Below are 24591 nucleotides of genomic sequence, written 5' to 3'. Positions count from 1 at the left end.
TATTTCACAAAGCCCAAAACATAACCCTTCGTCCCTGTAGGGTTTAAGCCTGCAGGCTTCAGCGGGTTACTCCCACTCGCGCCATACCAATCACTCTTCACTCTTTTTCTGAGAGCTTCAAAGCCATGGACCCACCAACCTTCTGAAATTCTATGCTCCGACGACAACCGCCATGCCCAGATAGCTACCTCAAATTCCCTAAAATCGCATTCCCGAACCCAAAAAAATGAGATATTTACGATTCATTTCCCCACATTTTTCCTGCATTAAAAAAACCCTAAACCCCCCAAATCCTATTCCCATTTCGTCTCTCCAATCGAAACCCCAGATTTTCTCTCATGTAGTGTGCAATTACACCACCGCTGTACCGGAGCAGACGCCGCCGCCGCCGTCCGAATCGGTATCGGCGATCGCGGACGAGATCTCGGGCCTGACTTTGCTCGAAGTCTCGGACCTCACGGAGGTTCTGAGGGAGAAATTGGGGGTGAAGGAGATGCCGGGGATGGTGATGATGATGCCCGGGATGGGATTCGGCGGCTTGAGGGGGGCCGGAAAGGGCGGCGCGGCGGCGGCCAAAAGCGAGGAGAAGGCGGAGAAGTTGGTGTTTGATGTAAAGCTCGATTCTTTCGACGCTGCGGCGAAGATCAAGGTGATTAAGGAGGTGCGGACGTTTACGGATTTGGGGCTGAAGGAGGCCAAGGACTTGGTGGAGAAGGCGCCTACGCTGTTGAAGAAGGGGGTTACGAAGGAGGAGGCCGAATCGATTGTTGCCAAGATGAAGGAAGTTGGTGCCAAAGTTTCTATGGAGTGAGGTAAATTCTGGAATTCTGCTCCTGCGTTTTGTGAACTGAAGTTTGAATGTATGGTGTGCATTGTAGTTTGGCTGTAGGAGCTATAAACCCTTTTTGAGCTTTTTCGTTGTTTTTCAGGGATCGGTAACCCGGAAAGTTTTCGTAGCATGCTGGTTTAGAATTCCAGCTTTGTTCAGTATGATTAACGGCTAGTCTTAGGCTATTTATTGTTCATATGTAAAGGTTACTGAGAATTTAGGGATGTTATATAGGTACTATGAGTTTTGAGTCGTGTCCCGAATCCAGTGTTCATCCAGTCTCTAAATAGTGAATAGGTTTCCTTGGTATTTAGGGCTTTATAGCATGACCTTGTTGGGGAGCTGGAGAATGTCATAGAGGAATTAGTAGGAAAATCTGTGTTTACCTCGGAAATTATTTGAGTGTCCGAATGTGCATACGGCTACACGTCAGTTTTGCAGTACACATAAGTGCACAATGGTATCACCCACTCGGCCAAATCACTTGTCAATGGTTTCAGGAAATGGTTTTTGACAGCACTTGTTATCGTTGCACGTTACTGCACTCTTTTCTGGTTTGATGTGGTTATGCAACTTCAGTACCTAATGGTTTATATTTTCTTTTGGTGACTCTCCAGGAGGAGAGATGCTTGAAGAAGTTCAAGTTTCAGGTGGCAAGGATTGTTAAAATGTAGAGTAGCAAAATAGTGATTCATCACAGTGGAAGTGCAGTTAACCGAGTCTATTAGGAGATCTTCATGATGAAAAGCATTCGTTTTTTGAAAGGCATTCATCGATACAGTTGCTTTGCTCATCTTTCTTTGAGTAAGAATAATGTATCTGCACAAGTTTTGTTTCGATTTGTTACATTCAGTCCTATCTTCTACTTCATTACGTTTACTTTACCAACTGTTGTAGACCTAGCATTTTCGTAAATTGATTCACAAAGTTGAATTTATGATATCTACTTTGCTAAAGTTACACCGAGCATTTTGATAAATTGGTTCACAAAAATGATCTTGATCCATGTGTACACCTCAAAATTACAAGTCGATGGAACCGGAACCAAATGAAACTTCATCGACATTTTTAGACCTTTTCATGCTGCAGTCCATATCTCAAACAGATGACAAAGCATAGCTTTCCAGTTTGTGCATTCCTGAACGCCCACAGGGTAACAAAATCTTGGCAGTTCACCAGGCCATGATGTTCAACAAAATGTTTCCAACCTACACTGGTAAGGGCTTGAATATTATTGCGGACTCTTGTGGCCTTAAACATCATCTTGTACTCACTACCAGCGATGTCGTATACTGTGATCCAGATTCCTTGTTTAGGGTCCTCAGACGGGTTCAACAACGGCAAGATGTGCGTTTCCACATCACAATCCTTCAGCCTTAACTCTCGCGTCACATCGTTTTTTGCCAACTGCTTCTCAAAAGGCTTGCTGCATATTTGAATCAGGTGTTGGATGCTTGGGACCGGTGGGATATCAGGAGGCACGTAGTTGACGTTTTTATAATAAGATCCCGGTTCCAGTTTTGGATGTTCTTGTGCAGCAGCAATGGCTTTTTGGGATTGCTGGGCTTGTGGAGCAGGCAGGCTTTTGAAGTTGAATTGAATTCTTGAGGATTGGAAACGATGGGATATCATTAGGTACAGAGTTCTGAGTTTCACAGTACGAACCTGGCCCTAGTTCTTGCGTTGCAATGGCTTTCCTGGCTTGCAAGACATGAGGGGCAGCAGGTTCTTGAAACTGAATGTGTAGAATTATCCGAGAAACGGGCCAAGAGCCCACTTCCAACAACACCAATACTATCCCCAACTTGGTAATTATTACCTGCACAATCCGTCAGGTGTGGAGTTTTATCACAAAAGACATCAGTGTTAGTTGGAGTAGAGTTATGATATTTAAACTATTATTTCTCTTTTTGTATAGCCAACGTGGGACTCAACAGAATGGAGTGTCGAAGGCTTGCTACTGGTGGCAGGAGATGAGGAGGTACAGAATATCCAAAAAGCCAACTTAGTCCAAGTTCTTGTTGTTGTTCAGGCATTCCTTGTGCTGCAATGTCTTCTTGGGCTAGCGCGGCAGCGCATGAGGCTGCAGGTTCTTGTCTTGTGAATGGTGGGAGATCATGAGGGACATTATTGCGAATTCCGTAGTGCGAACCTATGCCTCTTTCTTGTGTCTGTTCGGGCTTACTTATCATCAATTTAACATATCTTTATACCATACTTACTACGAAGTGAATTCAAATACGATGAGTTGAAACTAGCAATTTTTCTTCCGATGCAATAAGTTCAATCAGGGTTTGGATTAAAATTTGATCCAGGATTTGAAATTTGTGGACCAGTTATAATATTCGTCGGTCTAAACCCTAGTTGCACTTGAGTATTAGAAAAATTGGGAACTATGGAGTGCAAGTTGGATAGACAATTTTGAATTGGTTAAGTTTTTATACGAAAGCTTTCAAATTTGGCGTTATCCGAATCAAATTTGACATCCGAAGTCTCGTATGCCAAAAACTTTCGAGACAATTTGTATTAGAATTGAAATGTATGTTAAAATTCAGAATCCCAAAATCTATTGAGGTTTCAAAACTTGAATTATCCTAGGGTGACTAATTTCACTTCGAAGGATAGGACCTAATTAGTTTGAAAATAAGCCTAGTCTAGACACTTTCCAACGACACTGTTTAAGGGTTAGTTTGGTATTGCTGTGCTTTGAAATAAAAAACCGTTTCTGCTGTGCTGTGAGAGTATGCAGCTGTGAAATAAAGCAGCAGAGTGTTTGTTAAACTTTTTTGTAAAAGTGCTTTTGGAAAAAAGCAGTATTATAGTGTTTGGTAAACTTTTATGTAAAACAGCTGTGATTGTGTGTAATGACAAAAAATAGTATAATACTAGATGTGCCATTAATTTAATTTTCTTAACAAATAAAAGTGAATTACTAAATATACTTTATTTTTAAAAGAAAAATATTTATAAACTTTATTTTAAACATATAATCCAACGTTTAACAAGAAATCATAATCCAACATTCAACATATAATCCAACATTTATGCTGCTTCACGTTTTTAGTTTTTTTTTTTTTCACCAAAAGTTGTAAAAATAAATTGTTTTTAAGTGTTTACCAAACATCTTTTTGAGCTCAGCTTTTTTTGATACCCACTTTTTATAAAAAGCACCTCAATAACAAACCGGTATAAGAGCTGGTTTGATATTACTGTGTTTTGAAAAAAAAAAAAACTAATTCTACTGTGCTGTGAAAATAAGTTTATTTTTATTGCTTCACATTTTTTTTATTGCTTCACATTTTTTTTTTTTTTCCACCAAAAACTGTGAAAGATACCAGTTTTATAAAACACCAAGTACGCACCTTGCACACACAACGGCACGGTCTGGGTCACAGCTGAGGGCACTCAAGAGTCGAGAGGCAAAGCCGCCACTTCGTTACTCGTTAGTCGTTACCGGTAAAATACCTGGCGGTTCGATTTAAAATCGTAAACGACGACGTCGCGGTCGATCGCCTAGAAAAGCCTGCTCGCTTCACTCTTCAGAACTCAGAGCTGCACAGCTTAAAGAGTACAATTCGTCTTCTAAATCTGTCGTGAAATACAAATGTCGTCAGCGTCGCGGTGGCAGTGGGAAACCGCCACCGCCGGCGCCGTCGCAGGATTCGCCACCGTCGCCGCTATGCATCCCCTCGACGTTGTCCGGACCAGATTTCAAGTCAACGACGGTCGAGTCTTGAATCTTCCGACTTACAAGAACACGGCTCACGCCATTTTTACCATTGCTCGATTGGAGGTAAAAATCTATCCTCCTGCAAACGCCCCAGGGGTTTTTTTTTTTTTTTTGTCAGATGATGATTTGGGATCACATTGCTTTGTGTTTTACAGGGCCTGAGAGGACTCTACGCAGGCTTCTCTCCTGCGGTTCTAGGCTCCACTGTTTCATGGGGTTTATATTTCTTCTTGTAAGTAGAAATGTATGGTTTTTTCTAGTATAAAATTGGAGCTTTTTTATTTGATAAATATTGAGATATCAAAAGGGTTCGACTTTCGCAATGCAGTTGAAATTGGGTTGCTTTCAATTTTGGTCTTTTCATTGTTTTCAGAAGGAAGTTATGAGTGAACCGAAAACTTCTGTTGTATGTAGCTATGGAAGAGCAAAAGAAAGGTATTCGAAGGACAGGGAAAAGCAGCTGAGCGCTGGCCTTCATCTTGCTTCTGCGGCAGAAGCTGGTGCTTTGGTGAGTCTTCTGCTACCTTCGAATAATATGGTTGTAGAAAATGTTAATGGAACGTTCGGTTGTTAATTATCAAAGTTTTATGCAATCCTGCTTGTCAGTTCTATGTGCATATTGCATATCGTGCCTATTATTGCTAGTTATCCAACTTTTTGTATGCTGAAATCAAGACACTGTTGGAGGGTGGGAAGTTAGGAAATCACATTAATATGTTTCAAACTTTGAAATTTTATATGAAGTGTTTAGAGGAATAATAAATCACTTTCTGTTTCTTTCCAATACTTTTAGAAGGTAGCCAGAAGTTTAGTGGATGGTTGCCTATAGATGATAGCAATGTTGTGATTTTGTCAGGTTTCCTTGTGCACAAATCCTATTTGGCTTGTAAAAACAAGATTGCAGCTTCAGACTCCTCTCCATCAAACTCGACCATATTCTGGGTTTTATGGTCTGCTTCTTATCTTACTTTAACTTGATAGGAATGACTGCAATATCCCCTTTTTAGTTTGTTCGGCTCACTTACTAGTTTGTTGCTTGCTAAATATTCCTTATTTGTTAATTTGTGCTGAAAATAAACTATTATTGATGAGGACTTCTAGAATTAGAAGATAACCTATTTTATAAGATTGGTCTGATTGGCTATAAAGTAGGACATAGACAATATGACAGGATTGTAATTGTAATGAAGTTTGCTTTGCTTTAACGCTAACTTGTTTTTAGAAAGATGAGCATAATGATATCAAGCATATACCAAACTTAAAACTTCCCGATTCAAGGGAATTTGCAATAACTATCACCTAAAAACTTTTGCTCAATCATCTGTGATGTGTCTGTTTTAGAGAATTTTCTTCATGTACTTATGTTCATAACCTTTGTTTTACTTTGCTTTTTAATTTTTTTTTTCATATCTCAGATGCCTTAAGAACCATAATCAGAGAGGAAGGGTGGGCTGCGCTTTATAAAGGTCTTCTTCCCAGTCTCTTTCTGGTATGCTTTTTGTCTATGATCTTTTTGTGTTTTTAATATGACCCCTCTTTGTACAGCTTGTATAGAGGATTTGGGGTTACTTTCTTGTCTCCCCACAGACACTAACAGCCTCTCTGTACAGCTTGTATGCATCACTAATTCACTACAAAAAAAAAAAAAAAAAAAAAAAAAACCATATTCATAGTTGTGATGTCATGAAATGATTGTCGAAATTTATACTCAAGTTGATCTCTGTATTTTGTCAAATACTTGAGTTAATCAATGCAAAAGGAAACTGAAGAAACATGTGAAGAATTTGTTATGGAAAAATATGGGAGTATCTGACATATCTAATGATTTACAATGCCGAGCGGAGAGATGGAAGTGCTTCTGGCGATTATTTTGTATTTCTAAATTTAATTGTATGTTAAGACCATATAAGTGCATTTGCATTAGAGTATACACATGTCTCAATTGTGCCCAAAAGTTTCCAGTCTTTCATGCTTTAGAATTTGCAGCTTACAGTCTTCTTATTGTTTCAGCAGGTTTCTCATGGTGCTATTCAATTCACAGCATATGAAGAACTCCGTAAAATCGTTGTTGACTTCAAGTCTAAAAGACGCAGAACGCATTCTGGAAGTGCTGATACAGTGCTGGTATTTATAGAATGGCTCTATTTCCGTCTATACATCGAGAATTTCTGGATTTTTTTACTTACATTCCCATATCTTGTATAGTTCGCTATAGTGGTCCTTTTCGGATGTTGGAAAATTTGTCCTCTAGTCATTGGTTAGGATTTACTGCTCCAAATGAAGAAATCCCAGATTGGTGGGGAAATGAGATTTGTTCTACAAATTCGTAAAAGAGAAAGGAAAAAAAAAGTGGATATTTGGGTAATAACAGGATTTGGATTATACTATAGTACGCATCTTCTGCTCAATATACCTACCCATTCATGATTGAGAAAAGCACACATTCCTTGTGCCTGTTCATCTCCTCTATCTATGGCATTAACATCGCAGCATGTTAAAGAGTGCTGTAGGATTATACACTACATGTTTCACAAATGGGAATCCATCTTATCAAATCATCATCAGTTTAATTTCTTCTCATCTACACTTGCACTCACAGGGGAACAGTCGTTCAATTTTTTGTCCACTTTAGTTCATCTGAAGAATTTGGAACTTTTGCTTTATTGATTTACTTGAGCATATTAAATTCCTGACGATGCATCTAGGAGAAGTATAAGTGTTTGCACAGCTACTGCAATGTAGACCACCATTTGTTGCACGGTAACATATGTTTGTTGCTCTTTTGCCAATTAAGCAGCCTGTTTACGGAATCTTATGGCCCAATGGTTTCTGCACAGAATTCAGTTGACTATGCAGCATTGGGTGGATCATCTAAAGTTGCGGCCATTCTTCTATCATATCCATTCCAGGCACGCATAAATACATATTATTAGCTCTGGTGTAAAATTCTTTTAGATGTTCATTTCAATTTTAGATTATTACTTATGCAGTTTCGATGACCTGGTTTTTTCTTTTCATGTTTTTTCAGGTGATACGATCTCGATTGCAGGTTGGTATATCCATATATTTTTCCTCTTTACATGGTCTCAATACGTGCAAGTTTCTCCAGTCTGAAACAGTTTGAGCTTTTATTATCACGATGGGTTCAGGAAGTTGCCCTTTGTGATTCTACATGTTTTATTCGCTCGTATTCCTTATTGATGATTGGAACTTTCTAATGTCTCATTTTGTCAGCAACGACCTAGTAGCGAAGGAATTCCAAGATATATGGATAGCTGGCATGTAGTAAGGGAAACTGCACGGTAAGGATGACAATTACCCTTAACGTATGAAAGCAGAAGACTAGTTATTGAAGGCATTAAGTTGCTCTTATTTGATAAATTCCCCTTTGATTTTGTCTCGGATGCTAACTTCTCTATTTCCATATTTTCCTGCTGCGGCTTGTAGGTTTGAGGGCATTCGAGGTTTCTACAAGGGAATCACACCAAATCTTCTGAAAAATGTTCCTGCTTCTTCGATCACTTTTATTGTATACGAAAATGTACTGAAATTTCTAAAATTGGCTAGAACGAACGAGTAAGGTTCTTCTCTTCATCCTCAATTTTGAGTACTCTTTCTACATCAAACATTATCTCAGTTGAAATTTCATAACTTAAAAGAGTATCGGAAGGTATTTTTGGAAAAGCATGTAAATAGTTGCGAATCGTATCACTCACGGACAAATGCTTGCAAATGTCATACATTGTATTAACATTGAAAAATAGGTAAGGCAAAACTCTCATTTAGACTGGCAAACTCTTTTCTGTAGAAAACTTGCGTAGGAAGGAAAGAATCTCGTCGGAGACTTCTGGAGCTTTCTCTTGCTGGATACAATGGTGGCCGTCCAAGATCACGACTTCCAGGTTCGGCACAAGACTCTTGAAAACACTTCCTTTTACATATTCCATTGTGCCCAGAACTTCAATACCAATGTCTTTGTCACCCACAATGAACTTTGCTGGAACATTAACCTTTGAACCTTGCCATGGTCCCATGAGCTCCCAGTACCTGTTTCCATTTCCAAAGTTAACAGCTGTCAAAAATTAGCAAAAGCCATTGAATACCATCGAACGTTATGACGTGAGACTGAGTAGAGTATTAAAGTGATTGAGCATATCAACAGTATTGTGCAAGCTAAATCAAGCGTGTGTAGTGATTGGTAAAGTTGATTTCTATGTCTGAAGCCCACAGATTGAGAGAACCGGACCACTCGATTTCAATCCTACGACTCTCATTAGTCCATTCCACTGGTCCACTTTACAAAAATCCAAAAACTTGAATAGTCTGGATCTCTTTTTCTCTCTCTTGAACGGTCTGGATCTTTTGGTCTACGGCCTCCGAACAAAAAGATCAGGAGTGGATCTCATTTCGAATTAAGCACACCCAAGCCCTTCGGTTAGTAGGGTAAACCCGACCCAAAATCCGACCCATTTTGGTTGGTAGCATCAAATCACCAAATCAAAACCTAAAAGCCATTGAAGATTCTCTAGGGTTGACAATTGCAATTAAGCCAGCCCCAACACCAAACCAAACCGCGTGAAGAGAGATTAGGTCAGGTCACGTTCAAAGAGACAGGTGCAACAGGTAAACCAAGCCCGTGACATGTTCCTATTTCTATGTTGAATAATCTAAATATCGGAGTGGAAGATTTGAACTTAGGTGCACAGACGAGACCAATGTGGCTACACTTACATTTCAATTGTACGAAAATAATTGAGAGCACCAGTGAAGCCAGATTCCTCAAACTTTTGAGCATAGACTTGGAGGTCCTCTTCAGAAATCCATGGCGGCAACACCGCCGGTGTCTCCAGATAATCGATTATCTCCATTCCACGAGGAGCCACCAGATAATCTGTCTTGTTATACAGCAGGAACTTCTTCATCACCGTCAAATAATCGTATCTCGCAAACGATTTTTCTGCTCTTCCTGGCTCCTACGCCATAGAAAATCCAATCATAAAAACACACATTTGTTAAAACACAATTTCTACATGTTTGTGTTTTGCTGTAAAAGAACCTGAAACTGATGAACGTAACACCCCTCGCCGAACAGCTGCCTCATCGAATCGGAATTCCTAGTGCTTGAAGACCTTTCGAAGTATGGAGCAGATAGTGCAACGACGGCCTTGACTCTCTCGGGCTTGAGAAGGCTCAGGTGCCAAGCTGCAATGGCTCCATAGTCATGTCCCACAACAAATGCCTTTTCCAACAAGACACAAACGATCAAACTCTCTTGCTAAAAACCCAACTCTCCGCTTTGTTAGATCGTAGTTCAAATCTCATGAACGACAATTGTTAAGTAAAAGAAACAATCAGAGAGAGAGAGAGAGAGAGAGAGAGAAACCTGCTGTCCACCAAAATGATCAAGGAGGCCAACAAGGTCGCCGACGAGGTGGAGAATGGAGTAGGAGGAAGGGTTGAGAGGGGCGTCGGTGTCGCCATAGCCTCTCATGTCAGGAGCAACAACATGGTAGCCATGCTTAGCCAAGAAACTGATCTGGTGGCGCCACGAATACCATATTTCCGGGAAGCCGTGGAGGAGAAGCACCAGAGGCCCTGTCCCTTGCTCCGCTATGTGCATCCATATTCCATTAGTTTTGATCCTCTGGTGAGTCACCTCATCATTCATATTTCCTGAGAGAGAGAAAGAGAGAGAGAGAGAGAGAGAGCGAGAGAGAGAGAGATAGAGAAAGAGAGAGTTCACTATTCTATGTACAATTTGCAGAAAAATGATTGGGAAGTTGGTGACTTGAACATTCTGGTTGTCAAACAGTCAAAGATGACAAGTTTGAATAAGACCAGAGAGGGTAACGTATCAAATGCTCCAACGTGAGTGTTTTTTTTTTTTTTTTTTTTTTTTTTTTGGGAGAAAGAACGGGAGTTATGGTGTAGAAAAGTACAATTGGTTGGAACCGGATCCAATAAAATTGAGTGTGCTGAGCAAGCGATCTGACCCGTTAAAATTTGATCTAATAGCTACAAACATGGATCCTCTAAAAGTTATAATAATTGTAGCCGTTAGATCAAATTTTAACAACCCGGATCACCTGCTCAGCAAGCTTAGTATATATGGATCCAGAGGGGATCCGGTTCCCAATTTGTTGACCCAATTACTAATTTTATTTAAATATGGTTAGATTAGTTGGTCGGTGTATGTCTTCTTATATTTAAGTTCGAATCCCCCCTCTAAATAAAGGTCGTACCCAGTGCACAAGGCTCCCGCTTTACGCAGGGTCTGGGAGAGGTGAATGTCGGCTAGCCTTACCCCCCTCTAAATAAATTAATATAATTTAAAATATCTTCTTGTAAAAAAAATATACTAATATTCACTGGATGATTTCATTGAATAAAAAATTTAGTGCTTTTCTATGTCATTTTCCTGGAAACTGCCATCCAAGAATTTTGCTTCTTTCTTGTATAGAAAAGTGTTTTAGTTATGGTTTTTTCTGTGTTTCACTGTGCCCTTGTGAATATATTTTGGAAATGCGACATCTGCTTACATCACAATATTTTTTTCTTATTTCGTTTTAATTTGGGTTTTCATATCACAGATTGTTCTCTTTGTGTATAGATTAAGGGATGATTTTTTAACCAAAATGGCCTTCGAGATTAGTATAACTCTTCACTTTGATCCTTGAGATTTAAAATCGATAAAATTGGTTCCTGAGAGTATTTTTGTTATTTTGGTCTTTTATTTAACAGAGATTTTCATGGAAGGACCAAAACGATTGATTGTGGACAAACTCAGGGACCACTTCTATAGTTTTCAAATCTCAAGGACCAAAGTGAGGAGTTATATCAATCTCATGAACTATTTTGACTAAAAAGACAGCCATATAGGATTGCATTGAACTGATTTATACTGAACAGTAAATTGGATTGGATTGTATTGTATTGTGTCAAGTTTCACTTCTTTTGTGGAACAAGGTTTGTATCCTTCCTCAAACTAACTAGTTGATTTTTTATTGTAATTGATTCCTGAAGTTTACAAAACTTCTCACTTTAATCCTTCAACGTTGAAAATTGATTGATATCATCCTCGATGATATGATCCGCATCAATGTTGTCCCTACCCTAGAATTCCATGAAAATTTCACCAGTAGCAATCAAATGAGGTTATAAACAGATTTCTAACATGTCTTAAGAAGAACAATAATTATACAGAAAGCAGAAATTGTCATTGAAGCAGAAACACACTAACACGAAAATTTCACTGATCTGCAGGATGTTGACGGAGGAAGGAAAGTATTTGGCTGGAGACTTCTTGAGGGTTCTCTTGTTGGATGAAATGGTGGCCGCCCACAATAACCACCTCAAGGTCCGGGACAAGGCTCCTGAACTCATCACCTTGCACAAATTCACTTGTTCCGCCTGATTTAAACCCGAAGTCTTTGTCGCCGATCATGAACTTCACGGGTACCATGATTTTCGATCCTTGCCAGGGCGCAAGCAGCTCCCAAGTCCTGTTTATCATGGTAAGTAGTATCACCATCAACCAACAAAACAAAAAGACCAAAAAGGAAGGCAGGACAGGAGGGTTGGCTTCATTTTAAGCGTAGATAAGTTAGTTAGAGCAGTGTGTTCCCTCGTCTACATTAAGTTCGAATCACCCTTTCCCCAGTTTAGATTAGTTTAGAATATCACTCAGAATCAAAAAAAAATATTCTCTGGTTTTCTTGGATGCTGGTAACTCGAGTATATTCTAATAGCAATTTGGATTAGAACAAGTCTTCAAGCATATGGTGGTTGTACCTAAGGCATATTTTTGAGGAACAATTTCAGCTTGGGAATACACGGAGAAATTTCTTTAACTTACAGATCCATTGAGCGATAGTAGTTCAAAGGACCGGTGAATCCAGACTCCTCAAATTTTTCGGCAAAGACCTGGATATCCTCTTCAGTTAGCCATGCCGGCAGTGAAGATTGTGTCTCCAGGTAATCGATAAACTCCATGTCAGGAGGAGCTATCATATTATTGGTTATCAACAGGAACTTCTTCATCACTGTCATATAGTCATACCTCGCGAACGCTTTCTCTGCTCTTCCTGGTTCCTTCTCAGCAAAGAAACAACAATTAAGTGACATATGCATACATATATTTGTTAGATTGAGAATTTGGACCACACATTCAGGTAAGAACCCAATCAATGACAGTCTGACAACATAAACATTTCGGGTGGGTGCAGAGTTTGATACGAACATCTGGAGAGAAAGGAAGTACCTGGAATTGAATTACATGACATCCTTCACCAAAAATTTGTCTTATGGCTTCGGTAGTTTTGGTTGTTGGAGATCGTGGAAAGTATGGAACTGAGAGATTAACCAGCCCTATCACTCTATCAGGCCTAAACAAGCTCAAATTCCAACCAGCAACTGCTCCCCAATCATGTCCCACCACATATGCCTTCTCAAATCACAAACCATTACATAAGATTCTCAAAAATCCTTAAACCCCTCACATACATAACAACATGGATATGTTCACATAAAATTTTAAATTTTCTTTAATTGGGGTTCAAGAAAGGAAATGATTTCTGCACAACTCTTTTCCCTTTCTGCCGTACCTGTTTATTTTTGCCCCTTAGTTCTTTGTTTGATTTTATTCAATCGAAATGTCAGAATATACATGGGAGAAAAAAGTCGTGCGGGAGATCACTTCTGTCGAAAAAAAGCTTCTCACCTTTTGTTGACCAAAATGATCAAGTAGGCCAATGAGGTCTCCAACTATGTGGAAGATGGTGTAGGAGTTGGGGTTGAGAGGAGCGTCAGAGTCGCCGTAACCTCTCAAATCCGGCGCCACCACGTGGTAGCCGTTTTCCGCCAAGTATTCGATCTGGTGGCGCCAGGAATACCAGAGTTCTGGGAAGCCATGAAGCAAGAGAACTAGAGGACCTGTCCCTTTTTCGGCTACATGAAGCCATATTCCATTGGTTTGGATCCTCTGGTGATTCACATCTATCATGAAATCCATGGTTGTGTGTGTGTGTGTGAGAGAGAGAGAGAGAGAGAGAGAGAGATTGGTCAATGGCCTGCGGAATGATGAAGATGCTTATATCCATACGTAATTTAAATGTTTAATCGTCAAAAGGTCGTTGTAGTTGGTAAACTTGAGAGCAATAGTGTAATAGTAAAAGATGAAAATTTTGAGCCGGCCTAAATTTATTGGTTTAGCACTAAAAAAACTTTGGTCAACAATTATTTGTACTTTATAATCTTTATGATTGCTCCGTTTTTAAGGGTTAATTACACTTAGTACCCTAGTGATGTGGAGCCAAAGTCAATATAGGCAGCCTTTGAAGATTCTGCAAAATATTGAAATACTTTCCGGGGCAGAACAATGTGCTTGTTCCCTCGCACTCAAGCTAAAATCTCCCTTTCCACTTAGTAAGCTGTTCTGCAGGCTGTCGGGGCTGCTCTACAGTGGCGGCTTTGTGATTCTCTCCCTTCTTCTCGTACTCTTTTCAAAGTGATTGAAACCAAAAACTTGTTCTCAGAAGGAACAGTCGCGGTAGTACTAGTAAACTCGGCATCTGCTGCATTGTTTTCATATTGGTTTTTATGCCTTTGCTTCCTCAGTTTTCTCTGAAGACTTCCATTCACGTTTGGTTTATTATTTAGTGGATCAGTTTGGCGCTGCAGATGCTCTTCTTCCTCCTCTACTCCTCTGCCTTCTTTTTGGTGTCCGCCTTCTTTTTCAGCGCATCTAGGAGCTACGCGTCTGCCTTCTCGTCCACAATCTTTATGAGTTTCTTCTCGCCCAACAGATTGAAAGCATTGGTGAATTTCGCCATAGAGGGCTCAATAAGGCTTGACTTGTAGTGTTTCTCATGTTAAGATCAGAATACATGAGAAGAAGGGTTTGGCCTCTCTCTGCGCGGGCGCACACACACGCACACTAGTCGGTTTCATCCCCAACGAGAACCATAAAAGACTTTATTCCATGTGCAAAATGGACAAATTTGGATAAGGAACGAAGATAATTTTATTTTTGTTGAATTTTTAGATTACATACATTTAGATCTTTCTTAAGCAACGCACAAAATGATCTTTGTTGCTTGTAGATTAATTTTATTTAACCCACTAACACTTTGTCAAATACAGTGTTCAGTTTCACAATCTACTATTGTTCCACAAGAATTTTAACAAACGTTTCTCCCTTTGTCCCTCATATGTTGTCCTTATTGCCAATTGGCAGGCACAACGTTGAGAGACTCCACCACCCTTCTATCACTAGTAGTTACTTGGAAAGACAAACTTTTTCCTTCCAAACCTCCTCCAGTCTGTTGTCCCCAGTTACGCGTCATTTGTATCCAACCAGTGCTCAAGCCTTTCACTTTTACATCTACCACTTCACCAGCCCCTCCAACGTTGTCTACCAACACAAGCAGGAAATTAGGGCGCACACCGAGATAGAACTTGATCCCTCCCCTCTTAAAGCATGGCACTCGTTGAAAGTGAATGGGGACTATTCTGGCGGCCGCGAATTTTGCCATCTTTAGAAACATTGGTTGGGACAAGTCAAAGTGTTTTGAAGGAGGATTGCACCAATTTGCACTAGCATTTTTGGATGGAGGACACAAGTTGGTTGCTGTTACTTTGGTGGTGCCTGGTAGGCACAATTTTGGATCATCCACGCACGTAACCTCGAAACAAGCCCCGCAAGTTTGGCCATTGTTGAAGAGAGCAGAACTTAGGGCTGTCGTTTCCACCCCGTAGCCTTGTTCGTTGGTATCTGTATATCCACAAGCTCACCCTAATCATTGTTGAATGCATGAAAGATCCAAAATCAGTGTTGCACTAGAGATAAAATTGGACTAGTACTTATTAGGTTTTGGGTTGACTAATATTAAACGTACGTATTTCGAATAATAACTTATTTCTTCACAAAACACAATCAAACTAATCAAAGGTTCCTCCGCCTTGTTTATCACCATAAAATGCTACATGCCCGTTAAGCCATCCGCCGATTGCCCCGCCAACGTTGATGATGACAATATTGGCAATGAACATGATACATGCTGGTACAAACTGAGAGTTAGCCATCACGAACAATATCCAAGTACGCAATTCACGGGTAGGCGAACTAGGTAAAGCGTATTTATATTGTTATGGTCATGATCTGTCCAATTCTTTGTGCAACATATGTTTATGTCAAATTCTATGTATGATTTGATAATCTATTTATCTCTATATATAAAACCAACAATTCCTTTTGAGGTCACGGGCTTCACAATTTTTTTTTTAACAAAAATATGCCCCCCCCCCCAAAAAAAAAACAAAAAAAATTCAAAAACAGTCCAAAATAATGCAGGGGTATTTTTGTCATATAAACAATGTTTTTTAATAATTAATTCCTTTTGTACAGTTTTTTTTAGTACCTCACAATAGGCTAGCAATAATGTGATTCAATCAGTTGTTTATTAAATATTATGTTCTCTTTTTTTAAACACATTCAAAACATCTTAAGAAGCGTGTAGTGTCGGTTATAAAAAAGGTATTTCATACGCGCATAATAATGTGATTCAATTAGTTGTCAAATGATTGTGTTTTTTTCCAAACAAACGATATTATCTACACTAAGGAAGAGGGGGGTGAGCTTAGTCTCATAATGGGTTAGCAATAATGTGATTCAATCAGTTATTTATTAAATATTATTTTCTCTATTTTTAAACACGTTTAAAACATCTTAAGAGACACGTATTACCGATGATAAAGAAAAAAGAAAGGGAAATTTGGAAAAATAACCAAAATTTAGACTTCAAATAGAATTATAGCTATCCTTTGAGATTTATGATAATTATAACCAAAAGTTGATATGAAAGTACTAATATATCTTTACATAATAATTGTATCAAAATAAAAACTCAAAAAATGGATATTTAAATCTATTTCCACTGCAAGTTCAAAGACAAAACATACCAAAATCATATAATGCCAAATAAAAAATGATACTGTTTATACTATATTTGGGGCCTCGTATTTAGATCTCATACAAATATTTGGGGAACTTAAATGTAATTATGTGATAAAGGAATGGGCAAATATGCAATAAGTGAGGAGTCATTATTCTATAAAAGGACTTCTCACCCTCACAATTAAGGGAAGCCAATTCTGGAGCCTTCTCACCCCTCTCACATCCCCTCTCATATTCAGAGGTTCTCTCCCTCACAAATACTCTCAGATAAATACAATCAGTGTGGACGTAGCCCAAACCTTGGGGTGAACCACGATACATCTTGTGTTATTTACATTTCTTGCAGATTCACGGTTGGATTTACGTTGTTCCAAGACTTTCGGTTTTGTGCATCAACAGATACAAAATTCGAAATCGACAAAACCCAGCTTATAGATAATCATCTTCTTTTTTATGCTAGTTAGATGCCCCAAACTTATAAAAAAAAATTGCGAAATGTAAACGAATCAATGTGTGTGGTGGGGTGGTGCCGTAGTAAATCTATATAGACATGCTCTCCAAGAGGTATCAGACATGAGTGTTCACAGTTGAAGCAATCTTCCTCAGTTGTCCACGAGGCATTCGCGGAAACAAATGATGTTCGATAGGTGTTGCCGGATAAATGACTCGATGTGAACTGGATGTGCTTGAGCGATGTCAATGAAAATGCTACTAGCACAAACATAACCCTCTCACTGGGCAAACACGAAACGAGGAGAGGAAAATCATGTCCAGAAAACTAGGATACCCATGATGTTCAATCCTTTATTCAAGACATTCTGCCTCGAAAACAAGAGCAAGATGTCTGGATAATCAAATTAACCATCCCCACCATCTTAACCAGATAACAAGTTTTGTTTATCACGCACAAATCAAACTGAGAAAATCCTTGTGCTTGAGTTTTTTTGGATCTGTATTCAAACACTCTCCCTATTTGTTAATTTCTATTTAAGGGTATATTAGTATTTTTATATCAATTTTTTGTTATAATTATCATAAACTTAAAATTGTGGCTATAATTCTACATGGGGTCTAAATTTTGGTTATTTTTCCAAATTTCCATAAAAAAAAAAGGTTTTCACACGCTCACAATAATGTGATTCAATTAGTTGTCAAATGGTCTTTTTTTTAACTAATGATGTTATCTACACTAAGGGGTGGATTCAGCTGCTTTGATTGGTTTATGAGGGGTTTCTTTTAACATGATCTAATATTATTCATTTACTTCAAATATTTCACTTTCTTTTTGTCATAAAAAAAATTATTGAAGCAATTCACACATATAAATACATTTACAAGGTGTAAGTCGCGTGTAGCACGTCGTGATTCAGAAAATGCATTATGCACGCGCATGAGCGCATGCAGCTAGTATTGATTAAATGAGGGAATTTGTATAGTTGGATAATACGTTTAATCATGAAATTTGTAGTTGAATTAACGTATGTTCAAGAGATTTACATTGCCTTTTTATTTAAACCCTTAACATAATACCAGCCCTCGCATTGAATGGACAATATACGAAATGAAACTCAGTAGCAAGACTTCATGTTTCAATTAGTTGACGCAAAGGGTATTGTCTAATGAGCAATGCTACACTTACTATCTAGTTGTATTATCTTTTATGTTATCTTTCTAATAGATATAAGGCCCGCCAACGCATGTGGGTCTTATTTCTATTAGAGATATAATACAAATTATAGTAAAAATAGATGATAATTAAGAATAGTATTTTTGTGCAAGTGGCCTTTTACCACAATTATGGAAAAGAGTTGAGTCTTTGCATGGCGGCGTGAGTTCGAACTTTGTCAGTGACTAATCTAATATCTAATATAACAAAATTTATCGTTTAACCAAAAAAAAAATAGCATTTTTGTTGTCTAATTGTTAAAATTTGAATTTAAAGGGAAAAAATATTAGAGAGGTAACATTTTTGTATGATAGTGGTGTACCATCTAATGTGGTAAGTGATGTGTACTTGTCACGTCAATTAATAATCTATCTAAATAAATGTTAGTTGTATGCATCACTTTGCCACATGAGATGATACATTGTTTTAAAATTTTGATATCCCTATTATTACTCGAATTTAAGTAGGCGATAGATTTTTTATGTTTCATTAATTTTAATTCTTTTATTCGAGCCATATGTATTTTAATATAGTGTAAAATAATATAAGAAAGCTCCTGAATTATTAACCAACTAGGCTATATCTAGGTCTAATTTTGTTTCTTGCAACTATTCTTGGATTTTGTACTATTAGAACGGCTAAAGAAATACACCATGTGGATGTGTTTAAGTTAGTTGGTCGGACCTATGCGATAACGTCCTCACACTCAAATTCAAATCTCTATTCTTGTAATAATGGAGGATTTTAAAATTTCAATCGATTTGTACACTCTGTAAAAAGACATCATCCGCAACGGCATCAGGCTGGTGCTTAATGTTGTGAATGGTAGAGAGAGAGAGAGAGAAGAGAGAGAGAGAGAGATCATTTTTATATGTATAATTTGCAGAAAATGATTGGGAAGTTGTGACTTGAAAATTCTGGTTGTCAAACAGTCAAAGATGACAAGTTTGAATCGGGCCAGAGAAGGGTAACGTATCAAATGCTCCAATACGAGTACGGTGTAGAAAAGTACAATTTGTTGACCTAAAGACTAATTTTTAAGTACATGGGGTTAAACCAGTTGGGTGGTTAATGTATGTGTCTTCTTGTATATAAGTTTGAATTCCGTTTCAAATAAATTAATGTAGTTTAAAATATCATCTTGTAGAAAGAATATACTAATATTCACTGGATGATTTCATTTAATTAAATTTTAGTGCTTATCCATGTCATTTTCCTGGAAACTGCCTTCCAAGAATTTTGCTTCTGTCTTGTATAGAAAAGTGTTTTAGTATATGGTTTTCTATGTGTTTCACCGTGCCATTGTGATTATATTTTGGAAACGCAACATCTGCTTACATGACGATATTGTTTCCTTTCTTGTTCTGAATTTGGTTTTCGTATCACGGATTGTACCTCTATGGTAAATTGTATTGGATTGTATTGTAATGTGTCGAGTTTCTAGATTTCTGTTACGGAACAAGGCCTATATGCTTCCTCAAACAAAGTAGTTGAGTTTTTATTGTAACTGGTTTTTGAAGTTTACAGAATTCCTCACTTTGGCCCTTAACATAAAATTGATCGGTATCATCCTCGATGATATGATCCGCATCAATGTTGTCCCTACCCTTCAATTCCATGAAAACTTCTCAAGTAGCTATCACATGAGGTTATAAACAGATTTCCAACATGTCTTAAGAAGAACAATAATTATACAGAAACACTCTAACACGAAAATTTCACTGATCTGCAGGATGTTGACGGAGGAAGGAAAGTATTTGGCTGGAGACTTCTTGAGGGTTCTCTTGTTGGATGAAATGGTGGCCGCCTACGATAACCACCTCAAGGTCCGGGACAAGGCTTCCGAACTCATCACCTTGCACAAATTCACTTGTTCCGCCGGATTTAAACCCTGGATCTTTGTCGCCGATCATGAACTTCACGGGTACCATGATTTTCGATCCTTGCCAGGGCGCAAGCAGCTCCCAAGTCCTGTTTAACATGATATACATCACCATCAACCGACTAATAAAAACGACCAAAAAAAAAAAGCAGGACAGTTGAGTTGGCTCCATGCATTTTTACAGACTTAAGCGTAGACAAGTCAGTTAGAGCGGTGGCTTCCCCTTCTACACCAAGTTCGAATCCCCCTTTTCTCAGTTTCAATTAGATTAGAATATCCTTCGAATCAAAAAAATATTCTATGGTTCTCTTGGATATAGAAGCTGGTAACTTGAGTATATTTTAAGTACAATTCGGATTAGAAGTCTTCAAGCATATGGTGGTTGTACCTAAGGCATATTTTTGAATCAATTTTAGCTTGGGAATACACAGTAAAGTTTCTATAAACTTACAGATCCATTGCGCGATAGTAGTTCAAAGGACCGGTGAATCCAGACTCCTCAAATTTTTTGTCGAAGACCCGGATATCCTCTTCAGTTAGCCATGCCGGCAATGATGATTGTGTCTCCAGGTAATCGATAAGCTCCATGTCCGGAGGAGCTATCAAATTATTAGTTACCAGCAGGAACTTCTTCATCACTGTCATACAGTCATACCTCGCAAACGCTTTCTCTGCTCTTCCCGGTTCCTTCTCAGCCAAGAAACAATAATTAAGTGACATATGCATACATATATTGTTAGATTGTGAATTTGGACCACACCGTTCAGGTAAGAACCCCATCGGTGACAGTCGGACAACATAAACATCTCGTGTGGCTACTAATTTTGATACAAACATCTGGAGAGAGGAAGTACCTGGAATTGAATCACATGACTTCCTTCACCAAAAATTTGTCTTATAGCTTCGGTAGTTTTGGTTGTTGGAGATCTTGGAAAGTATGGAACTGATAGGTTAACCAGCCCTATCACTCTATCAGGCCTAAACAAGCTCAAATTCCAACCAGCAACTGCTCCCCAATCATGTCCCACCACATATGCCTTCTCAAATCACAAACCATTACATTAGATTTTCAAAAATCCAAACCCCTCACATACATAACAACATGGATATGTTCATATGAAGTTTTAAATTCTTTGATTGCAGTTCAAGAAAGGAAAATGATTTCCGCACAACTCTTTTCTCCTTTGGGCTCTACTTATTTTTGGCCCTTAATCCTCGGTTTAATTTAATCAACCAAATGTGTAAAATATACATGCGAGAATAAAGTCGTGCGGAAATCACTTCATGTAGAGAAAAAGCTTGTCACCTGTTGTTGACCAAAATGATCAAGTAGGCCAATGAGGTCTCCAACTATATGGAAGATGGTGTAGGAGTTGTGGTTGAGAGGAGCGTCAGAGTCGCCGTAACCTCTCAAATCTGGCGCCACCACGTGGTAGCCGTTTTCCGCCAAGTATTCGATCTGGTGGCGCCAGGCATACCAGATTTCTGGGAAGCCATGAAGCAAGAGAACCAGAGGACCTGTCCCTTTTTTGGCTACATGAAGCCATATTCCATTGGTTTGGATCCTCTGGTGATTCACATCTATCATGAAATCCATGGTTGAGAGAGAGAGAGAGAGAGAGAGAGAGAGAGAGAGAGAGAGAGAGAGAGAGAGATTTTTGACTGCCTGCAGAATGATGAAGATGCTTTTATACATAATTGAACTGTTTAGTCATCAAAAGGTTGTCGCGGTCGGTTGATTTGAGGGCAATAGTGTAATAGTCAAAGATGAAAAATTTGAGCTGGCCCAAATTTATTGGTTTAGCACCCAGTCAACAACTATTTTGTACATAATAATCTTATGATTGCTCTGTTTTTATGGGTTAATTATACCTCGTAGGCAGCTTTGAAGATTCTGCAAAATATTCTGAAATACTTTTAGGTCAGATGGCTAGAGCAATGTGCTTGTTTCTTCGCACTCAAGTTAGAATCTCCCTTTCCACTCAGTAAGCTGTTCTGCAGGCTGTTGGGGTAGCTCGACAGCAGCGGTTTTGTGATTCTCTCCTTTCTTCTTGTACTCAAACAGAAAACTTGTTTCACGGTCTACTAATGTTCCACAAGAATTTTTAACTAAAAGTTTCTCCCTTCATATGTTTGTCCAAATTGCCAATTGGCAGGCACAAAATTGAGAGACTCCAGCGTCCTTCTATCACTAGTTGTTACTTGGAAAGACCATTTTTTTCCTTCCAAACCTCCTCCAATCTGCCAGTTTTGTCCCCACTCCCCAGTTTACGCGTCATTTGTATCCAACCAGTGCTCAACCAGTGCTCGAGCCTGTTACTTTTACATCGACCAATTCAACAGCCCTCCAGCGTTGTGTATCAACACAAGTAGGAAATTAGGGCGCCCACCGAGATAGAACTTGATCCCTCCCCTCTTAAAGCATGGCACTAGTTGAAAGCCAACGGGGACTATTCCGGCGGCCGCGAATTTTGCAGTCTTTAGAAACATTGGTTGGGACAAATTAAAGTGCTTTGAGGGAGGATTGCACCAAGCACTTTGATGGTGCCTTGTAGGCACCATTTTGGATCATCCACGCACGTAACCTCGAAACAAGCCCCGCAAGTTTGGCCATTGTTGAAGAGAGCAGAACTTTGGGCTGTCGTTTCCACCCTGTAGCCTTGTTTGTTGGTATCAGCGTATCCACAAGCTCCCCCTAATCAAAGTTGAATGCATGAAAGATCCAAAATTAGTAAGCACTACAGATAAATTTGGATTACTATATAGTCGTCATATTAATACAAAAACGTACGCATTAGGTTTAGGATTGACTAATATTATACGTACATATTTCGAGTAATAACTTATTTCTTTATAAACACAATCAAACTTAGGTTCCTCCACCCTGCTTATCACCGTAAAATGTTGCATGCCCATTAGGCCATCCGCCTATTGCCGCGCCAATGTTGACGATGACAATATTGGCAATGAACATGATACATGCTGGTACAAACTGAGAGTTAGCCATCACGAACAATATCCAAGTCTGCAATTCATGTGCAGGCGAACTAGGTAGAGCGTATTTATATTGTTATAGTCATCAAAGGTTCATGATCGATCCAATTCTTTGTGCAATGTTTATGTCAAACTCTATGTATGATTTGATGACCTATTTATATTGATTAAATGAGGGAATTTGTATAGTTGGATAATACGTTTAATCATGAAATTTTAGTCATATATACAAAAACTGAATAAAGATTTGTTGAAGAGATCACATTGCCTTAAAACAATATAATTTTGTCCATAAAATAAGAGAGCGAGAATTCAGGTGTAACATTGCTTTATCATTTAAGAAAACTCCTGAATTATTAACCAACTAGGTTATGCCTAGTCTACTTTTGTTTCTTGCAACTATTGTTGGATTTGGTATTATTTGAATTTGGCTAAAGAAACACATCATGCGGCATGCATGTGTTTAGGTAAGTTGGATAACCGTGGTTTGCCACCAGTGTCCTCTTTTTTTTTTAAAAGAAAATAGGGCTTCTATGACCCTTCTCTTGCAAAAAAGTATAGTTCAAGTAAGAACTAGGAAAGTTTAATACAATTTGTTACAGGACTGCAAATTCCGCAGCATTCAGGAAATATGCGGCTCTGCCACCTCCGCTTGCTGCGAACAATTGACATAAACCTTGGCATCAGGTTGATGGTTCATCCAATCTCGGCGCCATCTACGATCCTTGCCTGCATTGGAGACTATCAATCCACCTATTAAGCTGATCTTTAGGCTTCTGGGGCTGCTCGACAGTGGCGGATTTGTCATTCTCTCCCTCCTTCTCATACTCTTTCAAAGTGTACGATGGAGAAAACTTGTTCTCAGCAGGAACAATCACAGCAGCACTTGTAACCTCAGCAGCTGCCGCATTGTTGTCGTCTTGGTTTCTATCCAACTTCTTCTTTAGTTATCTACGAAGACTTCGGTTCACATTTGGTTTTTTATTTTTTTAACTGGATTTCGCGTTGCAGACGCTCTTTCTCCTTTGCCTCCTTCTTCTTCTTTGCATCGGCCTCCTTCTTTGCAATCGCATTCTTCTTCTTCAAGGCTTCTAGAAGCGAAACATCTGCCCTTTCATCAACCACCTCGATGAGTTCCTTGACATCTTCACTTTCGCTCTCGCCCAACAGAGCAAAAGCATTGGCGAATTTGGGCATGGTCAGAGCCCAAAGGGTTTTTCGGACACAGCAAGGCTTGAGTGGTAGTGTCTGTGCTCCTATGTGTTGGAAATTTGAGTAGTTTGAGTAGAAATTTTCTTGTCCCACATTGGTCATTCCCAAAAGATTTTATCACTTTATAAGGCTTTGTCCTTTAAAGAAAGTGATTGGAGTAATAGGCCTGGAGACTAAAATTGGGCTCACCCTTGGGGTTGGGCTTTGGGGTGTATTAATTATTTGGTAATTAATATATAATTATTTAATTAATTATTTTTCAGATTTACTTAATTATTTTTTAATTAAATTCGAATTTAATTAATTATTTATTTTTTATGAAAAG

General features: G+C 38.7%; 5 protein-coding genes, 1 long non-coding RNA gene and 1 pseudogene across 9 annotated transcripts; 3 read left to right on the top strand and 4 right to left on the bottom strand.

Annotated features, from left to right (window-relative positions):
- The first annotated feature begins 63 nt into the window (after positions 1-63).
- On the top strand, positions 64-1785 carry LOC103413899 (uncharacterized). 2 transcript variants are annotated; one of them, XM_008352336.4, is made up of 2 exons: positions 64-812; positions 1447-1785. In XM_008352336.4, exon 1 carries the CDS (start codon positions 227-229, stop codon positions 809-811), a length of 585 nt encoding a protein of 194 aa, XP_008350558.2. In that variant the 5' UTR covers positions 64-226; the 3' UTR covers position 812; positions 1447-1785. The 2 variants fall into 2 exon arrangements, with proteins under 2 accessions (XP_008350558.2, XP_070664457.1); XM_070808356.1 differs by lacking the exon at positions 1447-1785 and adding an exon at positions 930-1014 and having other exon boundaries at positions 87-812.
- Positions 1786-1843: 58 nt separating this feature from the next.
- LOC139189410 (uncharacterized) lies at positions 1844-2414 on the top strand. The gene is made up of 3 exons (XR_011573327.1): positions 1844-2045; positions 2133-2176; positions 2273-2414. It is a non-coding gene; the product is annotated as an uncharacterized lncRNA (long non-coding RNA).
- A 1786-nt stretch (positions 2415-4200) lies between these two features.
- Positions 4201-8737, top strand: LOC103430429 (folate transporter 1, chloroplastic). 2 transcript variants are annotated; one of them, XM_017330964.3, is made up of 11 exons: positions 4201-4622; positions 4715-4791; positions 4974-5067; positions 5416-5509; positions 5975-6048; positions 6570-6683; positions 7397-7468; positions 7588-7608; positions 7794-7861; positions 8007-8135; positions 8368-8737. In XM_017330964.3, the coding sequence occupies exons 1-11, from the start codon at positions 4434-4436 to the stop codon at positions 8378-8380; spliced, it is 945 nt and encodes a 314-aa protein (XP_017186453.2). In that variant the 5' UTR covers positions 4201-4433; the 3' UTR covers positions 8381-8737. The 2 variants fall into 2 exon arrangements, with proteins under 2 accessions (XP_017186453.2, XP_008366787.2); XM_008368565.4 differs by having other exon boundaries at positions 4212-4622; positions 6573-6683.
- Positions 8233-10438, bottom strand: LOC103430430 (epoxide hydrolase 2). Its single transcript, XM_008368567.4, has 4 exons — positions 9943-10438; positions 9616-9798; positions 9291-9532; positions 8233-8606 (listed from the first exon to the last, which is right to left on the bottom strand). The coding sequence occupies exons 1-4, from the start codon at positions 10225-10227 to the stop codon at positions 8342-8344; spliced, it is 975 nt and encodes a 324-aa protein (XP_008366789.2). The 5' UTR covers positions 10228-10438; the 3' UTR covers positions 8233-8341.
- Positions 10439-11698: 1260 nt separating this feature from the next.
- Positions 11699-13748, bottom strand: LOC103418290 (epoxide hydrolase 2-like). The gene is made up of 4 exons (XM_008356424.4): positions 13279-13748; positions 12820-13002; positions 12415-12650; positions 11699-12061 (listed from the first exon to the last, which is right to left on the bottom strand). The coding sequence occupies exons 1-4, from the start codon at positions 13567-13569 to the stop codon at positions 11809-11811; spliced, it is 963 nt and encodes a 320-aa protein (XP_008354646.2). The 5' UTR covers positions 13570-13748; the 3' UTR covers positions 11699-11808.
- Positions 13749-14737: 989 nt separating this feature from the next.
- Positions 14738-15641, bottom strand: LOC139191073 (expansin-A10-like; annotated as a pseudogene).
- Positions 15642-19648: 4007 nt separating this feature from the next.
- Positions 19649-21724, bottom strand: LOC103400822 (epoxide hydrolase 2-like). 2 transcript variants are annotated; one of them, XM_070815273.1, is made up of 5 exons: positions 21367-21722; positions 20915-21097; positions 20512-20747; positions 19888-20149; positions 19649-19802 (listed from the first exon to the last, which is right to left on the bottom strand). In XM_070815273.1, exons 1-4 carry the CDS (start codon positions 21655-21657, stop codon positions 19897-19899), a joined length of 963 nt encoding a protein of 320 aa, XP_070671374.1. In that variant the 5' UTR covers positions 21658-21722; the 3' UTR covers positions 19649-19802; positions 19888-19896. The 2 variants fall into 2 exon arrangements, with proteins under 2 accessions (XP_070671374.1, XP_070671372.1); XM_070815271.1 differs by having other exon boundaries at positions 19649-20149; positions 21367-21724.
- Between the last annotated feature and the right edge of the window lie 2867 nt (positions 21725-24591).

Source organism: Malus domestica, chromosome 02 (assembly GCF_042453785.1).
Source record: "Malus domestica chromosome 02, GDT2T_hap1".
Taxonomy (NCBI): Eukaryota; Viridiplantae; Streptophyta; class Magnoliopsida; order Rosales; family Rosaceae; genus Malus; species Malus domestica.
The sequence above is the reverse complement of the archived record's forward strand: the minus strand, read 5'-3'. Positions and strand labels throughout refer to the sequence as shown.

Excerpts from the sequence above, each read along its gene's own strand:
- LOC103418290 (XM_008356424.4), bottom strand. The coding sequence starts at position 13,569 with ATGGATTTCATGATAGATGTGAATCACCAGAGGATCCAAACCAATGGA. Across the intron at positions 12,651-12,819 it reads GTCATGTAATTCAATTCCAG|GAACCAGGAAGAGCAGAGAA; the intron begins GTACTTCCTTTC and ends TTTGCTGAGAAG. Across the intron at positions 12,062-12,414 it reads TACTATCGCTCAATGGATCT|GACTTGGGAGCTGCTTGCGC; the intron begins GTAAGTTAAAGA and ends CATGATAAACAG.
- LOC103430429 (XM_017330964.3), top strand. The coding sequence starts at position 4,434 with ATGTCGTCAGCGTCGCGGTGGCAGTGGGAAACCGCCACCGCCGGCGCC. Across the intron at positions 5,510-5,974 it reads ACCATATTCTGGGTTTTATG|ATGCCTTAAGAACCATAATC; the intron begins GTCTGCTTCTTA and ends TTCATATCTCAG. Across the intron at positions 7,469-7,587 it reads TTCTATCATATCCATTCCAG|GTGATACGATCTCGATTGCA; the intron begins GCACGCATAAAT and ends ATGTTTTTTCAG.
- LOC103400822 (XM_070815271.1), bottom strand. The coding sequence starts at position 21,657 with ATGGATTTCATGATAGATGTGAATCACCAGAGGATCCAAACCAATGGA. Across the intron at positions 21,098-21,366 it reads ATCATTTTGGTCAACAACAG|GCATATGTGGTGGGACATGA; the intron begins GTGACAAGCTTT and ends TGATTTGAGAAG. Across the intron at positions 20,150-20,511 it reads TACTATCGCGCAATGGATCT|GACTTGGGAGCTGCTTGCGC; the intron begins GTAAGTTTATAG and ends CATGTTAAACAG.
- LOC103413899 (XM_008352336.4), top strand. The coding sequence starts at position 227 with ATGAGATATTTACGATTCATTTCCCCACATTTTTCCTGCATTAAAAAA.
- LOC103430430 (XM_008368567.4), bottom strand. The coding sequence starts at position 10,227 with ATGAATGATGAGGTGACTCACCAGAGGATCAAAACTAATGGAATATGG. Across the intron at positions 9,799-9,942 it reads ATCATTTTGGTGGACAGCAG|GCATTTGTTGTGGGACATGA; the intron begins GTTTCTCTCTCT and ends TTGTTGGAAAAG. Across the intron at positions 9,533-9,615 it reads GTTACGTTCATCAGTTTCAG|GAGCCAGGAAGAGCAGAAAA; the intron begins GTTCTTTTACAG and ends TCTATGGCGTAG.